Below are 6762 nucleotides of genomic sequence, written 5' to 3' on the forward strand. Positions count from 1 at the left end.
GAGAGCATCTGTCTGCTTGGTCTTGAAAACCATGGAGGGAGTCTCCAGGGGCTCTTCTATGGTCACAATCTTGGGACTAAACCTAAGGTGGTGTGCAGAGTAGGTAAAGGCCCTGAAGCTCAGGATAGAGAGGGAAGGGATGGGCTTTGGTGGGGGAGCCCAGTGGCAGAAGCAGTGTGCAGAGGACCCCACATGGCATTCCCAAAGCAGGGTCCATTATATGGGCAAGAGAGTTTGATGGGAGGGCCTAGAGAAATGGTTCAGCAGCCAAGTACTTGATGTTTTCACAGAGGACCTGGGTTTGGTTCCCAGCACCTACATAGCAGCTCTCAACTGCCTGAAACTCCAGTTCCAGAGAATTCACTATCCTCTTCTGGCCTCTGAGGGCATTCATATATACATGGTGTACATACACACACACAGGCACATTTTTAAAAAAAATTTTTTTTTTTATTTGGGAGTTGATCCAGGGAACAGAATGATAAGAGAGGGGAAGGGAGAGAAGGACAGAGGATGGGGGAGAGAAGGACAGAGGGATGGGGAGAGCTGGTAGGAAGAGTATTAAACATCGGGTGACTACGAGCCACAGCCTCAGCCTTTCAGGAGGTTGTGCAAGATACACCCTAGACCACGAGACAATTAGGCTGAGGTTTCTTCATCTGTTCTAGGAGCATTGCCTACACTTTCAGCCCTCGCTGTACCTCAGCCAAGCACATGAGAAGGGATGCAACATAGAAAGCCACCAGCAGTCTCATGCAGGATAGGCTGACAGGGGACCATCAATGGGTTCAGCTGTGTGCTCAAAGCCTGCGTCTTAAAACTTGCCAGTGAGTCTAAGGTCTCCAAGGGCTTGGATGGACCAATTATTATGTGATGTCTGGTCCAGGACTCAGCATCCAGAGATGTTCCAGAAGAAAGAGTGAGGCAGAAACAGGAAGGCTGGCTGCCTTGGTTAGGGTATCACCCTCTTCTGCAGGAGCTGGGCCAGGTGCCCGAGCCTGAGGACCCGAGGCATTTCATGAGGACAGGAGGAGGAGCAGGCTGCCAGTGCTTCCCGAAGTACTCTGAAGCTCCCTGGCCTCACCAGATGGACTTTGGCAGGACCCACACTGCCCCGGAACCGCAAGGACCTGTACTGAGGGGAGGCTTCCTGAAGGCAGTGGTCAAGCTAAGGGCAGAACAGAGATGTGAAGTCATGATGCGGTGGCATGTGTCCCGGGTATGCATGACCATATCCAAGGCTACATGCACTTAGGATTTTGTTGTGGAAATGTGTGTTGTGGGACCCAGGCTCCCTTCCCGTATTCTTTGAAGGGGGCTCCTCCTCCCTAAGGCCCACCCCGTTCCCTTAACTCTCTCATCTCCATGACAACTGGGGGCTTGCAGAACAAAAGAGATTTATAATCAGACCCAGGTCTCATCATTTACCTTGTTTCGATTTTCCTCCGACATATTTCTCAACCCCCTCAGCTCCATAAACACTTCGTAGTGTGGGGCAGAACCATCACAGGAATCTGAGGATAAAGCCATAGGAATACAAACCTCCTGAGGACAAGGCAGCTTCGAGAGTCAACACCCTGCATCCTCACTTCTTCCGTATTCTAAGGCTCATGGGGGAGAAGAAATGATTCTTGGTGGGGAGTACCAAATAGAGGAGAACCTAGAACAACTCCTAAATATGAGACATGTCAGGAAAGAAAAGAGGTAGAGATTGTAGGGATGGGAGTTAGATACAGAGAGGAACTTTCTTTAGCAACAGTGGGGAAGGGTGTGTTTTATCTCCTTCCTAGATGTCTCTGGTCAGGGTGAACATGGGTCGGGAGATAGCCAGACCCAACAAGAAATGGAGGTAGGAGATGGTAGAGATGCTTACCCAGAATGCTGTTCTCTACACAGACATGGTCCAACAGTTTGGCCCCTGGCCACTGCCCTACTGCTTGGGCCAGGGCCATAGAGAATACATTCTCATCAGTAACTTCTCCTCGAACACTCAGGGTCTGTCCCAGCCTGAAGGAAGAAGGAGAGAGTGGGCCCAAGGCATAGGGACAGCCCCTCATTGTCCCCCCGGGGTTACCTACCTGCAGGTGAACCTGACCACAGGACACTGATTGTAGGTACCAACCACCTGTACCACGTCACCCAGGCGGCACCTAAGGAGTGGGTTGAGAAGAAGAGTGAGCTTTTGTTTCTTCCCAAGGCTAGGGTCCTCATCAGAGGTGACAAGGGCCAGTAGGGGATCACCTGGTCAGGCTGGTATGGTCAGTCAGCACTAACTCATACTCTTCCTCCCTTTGGACATCAGTAAGAAGGAGAGTGGAGGCTGCCTCCTCTTGTGTTCCTTCCTTGATTGGAAGCAGCTCAATAAAGGGGACCCCAGGAGGCAGAAGATAGGATCCTTGGGGTTGCTCTGGCCACAGGTTCAGGGCCATCACTCCTATAGAGAACAAAACAATCTTCTTGTCAACTTCATGGTGTATTCCTTTCTGTCAGGTGACAGCAGAAAATAACTCCTCACTCTAGACAACAGGCCCAGCTCCTCTAAGCATCTGCCCCTCCTGATACAACCTTTCTGGAACCACCCCCCATCCCCCAGGTCCAGCCTGCTCTTCCTGGTCTTGACTGAGCAGAAGCAGGCAGAGATGCTGTGGTTCTGGCAGGGATCAGAGCGGGAAACAAATCTTGGACCACATGAGTCTATGTCAGATGCTATGTCTCAGTGAACCTTGGCATGCTCAGCTGTTAGTCGGAGCTAGTAACCCGTACCATCCCAGGCATTGAGAGCTGAAGAAGGTAAGCGTAGGTGGCTCAATGCATGGTAGCTAGCTGTGTGACATCTGCCCCCAGCCCCACCTGCATCCAATCCCCGCATCAAGCTGACCTCCTGAGGCAGCATAAGCAGGAGAGAAGAAGGCTAGCCCTTGGCACCACAGGACCCTAAGGGCAGCCACAGCCTCTGCCTGTCCTCCTGAGTCCAGAGTCACCACCACCTGCAGCTTTGGCCAGAGCCGGAGGGCCAATCCTCGGGGTCCCTGCTCTAGGGCCTCCCGCAGCTCAGCTGCTCGTTTGGGGAGAAGCATCCCTAGGCTCCCAGTTGCTATGGCCTCAGCCAGTTCTTCAGCATCAGTCTCCAAGCCCACAAAGACATCCAGGAGCTCCACTGCAGTCCTTGCCTCAAGAACCCTCAACCCCGGGGATATCAACGCCTCCAGCAGCAGGGTCCGGGTGTCCTTGGCTCCAACAGCGCTTACCCTGCCCAGGGCATGCTCAAGCCAGGGGACAGAGTAGGGCCATGGGGAGGTAGGAGTCACACAGGCAGAACTTCCTGGAGCCAGCACTTCTGGATAGGCCTTGTTTAGGGTTATTAGACCCAGCAGGGTGGCCTAGAGGGAGATAGGAGGGCCTGTCATTCAGACTTTGGAATCAGTCCTCAGCTACCCCAGTGGGCCTTTGTACATCCTTTTGTGAGGGTCTGCTGTTATGGGGCGGTGGTACCTCTGTTTACCTGCAAAGAGGCATCTCCATGGTACTGGGGGAAGGTAGGGGGCGGGAGCTTCTCTTCACTTTCTTTCTCCTGGGTGTGGCTGGTCTTGGTCAGTGGAAGGTGATTCCGGAAGGTGCTCATGTCTGTAGACCCCCCTCCAAAAAAAATACCAGAAACTCCTCAGGAAGTGAGAAGACTGTGGAAAGCCTTGAGAAAGGAACCCAGAAAGAGCCTGGGAAGTGAGGTGGAGGCTAGAGCAGGGCCCAGCAAAGGAAAGCCCATCCTAACAGGAGTCAGGTACAGGCTATGGTAGGGCTCTGCGCCAGGCCCCGTCATATTGGTGGTAAACGAAGGGGCCTTTGGGTTCTAGAATCTGACTGTCTTGTGGGTTATTTTCTCTCACCGGGTTACCTCCCCCAGGTGCCAGAAACACACCTGTGTTCTCCCTGGGGAGACAGCAGGAACCCTGGGCTTTCTTCAGACACCACATGAGGGCCTCCTGCTGGCTCTGGCCCACATTCAGTGTGCTCCATTCTAGTTTCCGCTGCTGCCAGGCGGCTGCCCAGCCCAGCACCCACCAGGCCACCCGGTGCTGGAGACTGATCAGCCAGTATGGCCTGGCACCCCGAGACCTCTGTTGCCAGAGCACTGCCAGCAGGGGCAGCAGCAGCAGCAGCAGCCACAGCAGAGACATCTCCAAGGAGCTCCTGGGAGAAGAATGGAATGAAATGGGGCTTTGAGGGAGATAACCATGTCTCTGGCACACACAGAAAACAGAGGAAGGAGACAGTGGAGGAAGCCAGGGCCCTGCTGGGAAGGTGATATGGAAGAGAGACCCTTAAGACTCTGGCTTCCTACTAACTGGCATCCTTGCTTCCGAGCTGGAAGAACAGCTCCGCCAGCTCCTCCCTTGTTAGACGAAGAGAGGGCTGGGCATGACATATAACATTTTTTACCCACTCCCAAGTGACTTTGCATCTTCTCAGAATCTTCCCTGCCCTGGTCCCGTTTCCCCCTAGAGCCTTGGGTATACATATGCAAACTGCCACAGCTCACTTCCACCTACTTTCAGCACCTCAGATCTCTCAGGGTCCCTCAGTGCGTCTGGTCTCTGTATACTGCAGTCCTGAAAGTTGAAGTGATGACTTTAAAAGGCAGGGCTTAGACAGGAAATCCGGCCTGACTGGGCGGACCTGGGGGCAGGGAAGGATGTTCTTAAAGGAACAGGTCACCTAAAGGGTGAAAAGTTGAGTTGCTGGCTCAGGTTGGCAGATGAGGGACTTAAGGCCAGGGTAGCATGATCGTCAAGAAAGACCAGGAGGTGTGTGTGCGGAAAGAGCAATTGCTTTCCATCCAGGAGCAGATTCAGACTCGAGATCAACTAAAAACCACAGCTTCGGAGGTGAAGTTGTGCAGACTAGTTGTTCCAGCCCTAGGGGATGTGTTGGCTAGAGGGCAAGCCCACCCACAGCGACACAACAGATTCAAGGTCAACCTGAGCTATACGCCTTAAACAAACAACCAACCAACAAACAAACAAACCAAAAACCTATTCTATAGAGTGCATCTGGAATCCCTGCCTTTGGGAGAGGCTGTGGAGGAAGAATGGTCCCACTAAGTCCGAGGCCCGAGGCTGCCTTACAGAATAGCCATATCTTGTGGTGCACTCTTTTTATCTCAACACTCAGAGGCAGAGGTAAAACCATTCTGTAAGTTTGAGATTAGCATGATCTGCACAGTAAGTTCCAGGACAGCCAGGGCAATGTAGAGAGTCCCTGCATCAAAGGAAATAAATAAAAGAACAAGATATCAAAAATAACAAAACATCAACAAACAAATATCCAAAGTTGTCCCCATCCATAAATCTTCTCCACAGAGTTAGAGGAAATGACTTTTGCCTAGGCGGCCTTAAACCCAAGTGTAGTGTGTGTCACAGGTAATCTGCTAAGAAACCTGCAAGACAGATAGACAGACGGCGACCCATCATCTTTACACAGACAAGCCGATTGGTCAGTTATCCAATGGCCAGACCTCAGGTAGGATGTCTTACAGCAGTTTGTCATATATGGTTTGATCACATTTTGCTGGTAATTGGTGTGACTCAATTTACTGACTATCTCAAAAAAAAAAAACAAAACCAAATAATTATTTAAAAAACCAAAATGCATTTGAAATATTTATTTCATTTTTAGAAATGTTTTACTGGTTCTTTGTGATTTCACATTATTGTTCCCCCCTCCCCCAATCTCTTATTTTTATTTTACCTGCATTGATATTTTACCTGCACGCATGTCTGTGTAAGGATCTAGGATCACTTGGAACTGGAGTTACAGTTTGTGAGCTGCCATGTGGGTGCTGGGAATTGAGTCCTGGTTCTTCACAAGAGCAGCCAGTGCTCTTAACTGCTGAGCCATCCCTCCAGCCCTGAAATATTTCTTTTTATTATGTGTTTGTATGTGTCTCCATGTGTGCAGTTGCCTGTGGAAACCAGAAGAAGGCCTTAGATCTGCTGGAGCTGGAGTCACATGGGTTATGAGCCACCCAACAGGGATGAAAGAAGTTGTGGCCTTCTGGAATGGCAGCAGTAAGCACTCTTGATTGCTGAGACAGCTCTCCAGCAGGACTCCCTGCCCCACCTCAGCCCCTCCCCTGCCTTGCCCCACACACCTTCTTTGGAAGTAGGTTGTTAGTCCAGGATGACTTTGAGTTTGATAAGTAGCTAATAATGACTTTGAATTCTTTTTAAAAAATATTTATTGGGGCGGTGGTGGTGCACGCCTTTAATCCCAGCACTTGGGAGGCAGAGGCAAGCGGATTTCTGAGTTCGAGAGTTCAAGGCTAGCCTGGTCTACAGAGTGAATTCCAGGACAGCCAGGGCTACACAGAGAAACTCTGTCTCAAAAAACCAAACCAAACCAAAAAAAAAAAAAATTATTTTAGCCGGGTGGTGGTGGCGCAGGCCTTTAATCCTAGCACTTGGAAGGCAGAGACAGGCAGATTTCTGAGTTCGAGGCCAGCTTGGTCTACAGAGTGAGTTCCAGGACAGCCAGGGCCACAGAGAAACCCTGTCTCAAAAAAACAACAACAAAAAAAAAATGTATATGAATACACTGTCACAGTCTTCAGACACACCAGAAAAGAGCATCAGACCCCATTACAGATGTTGTGAGCCACCATGTGGTTGCTAAGAATTAAACTCAGGACCTCTGGAAGAGTAGTCAGTGCTCTTAACCACCGAGCCATCTCTCCAGCCCCTTGTTAGTGGCTTTTTTTTTTTTTTT

At 50.6% G+C, this 6762-nt stretch overlaps 1 protein-coding gene across 3 annotated transcripts; it reads right to left on the reverse strand.

Moving 5' to 3' along the window:
* Positions 1-458: 458 nt before the first annotated feature.
* On the reverse strand, positions 459-4635 carry Ghdc (GH3 domain containing). Of its 3 annotated transcripts, none has more exons than XM_028780586.1 (9): positions 4548-4635; positions 3917-4188; positions 3503-3624; positions 2879-3380; positions 2242-2434; positions 2079-2150; positions 1874-2007; positions 1429-1514; positions 459-1168 (listed from the first exon to the last, which is right to left on the reverse strand). In XM_028780586.1, exons 2-9 carry the CDS (start codon positions 4173-4175, stop codon positions 953-955), a joined length of 1584 nt encoding a protein of 527 aa, XP_028636419.1. In that variant the 5' UTR covers positions 4176-4188; positions 4548-4635; the 3' UTR covers positions 459-952. The 3 variants fall into 3 exon arrangements, with proteins under 3 accessions (XP_028636419.1, XP_028636418.1, XP_028636417.1); XM_028780585.1 differs by having other exon boundaries at positions 3503-3636; positions 4557-4625; XM_028780584.1 differs by having other exon boundaries at positions 3503-3636; positions 4548-4625.
* Positions 4636-6762: the final 2127 nt, after the last annotated feature.

The sequence above is a fragment of the Grammomys surdaster genome, unplaced genomic scaffold (genome assembly GCF_004785775.1).
Source record: "Grammomys surdaster isolate TR1022 unplaced genomic scaffold, NIH_TR_1.0 371, whole genome shotgun sequence".
Lineage (NCBI taxonomy): Eukaryota > Metazoa > Chordata > Mammalia > Rodentia > Muridae > Grammomys > Grammomys surdaster.

Coding starts and splice junctions, on each gene's coding strand:
- Ghdc (XM_028780585.1), bottom strand. CDS start 4,175: ATGTCTCTGCTGTGGCTGCTGCTGCTGCTGCTGCCCCTGCTGGCAGTG. Junction 3,381..3,502: donor ATGGAGATGCCTCTTTGCAG/GTAAACAGAGGT, acceptor ATCTCCCTCTAG/GCCACCCTGCTGGGTCTAAT. Junction 2,008..2,078: donor GTGGTCAGGTTCACCTGCAG/GTAGGTAACCCC, acceptor TTCTTCCTTCAG/GCTGGGACAGACCCTGAGTG.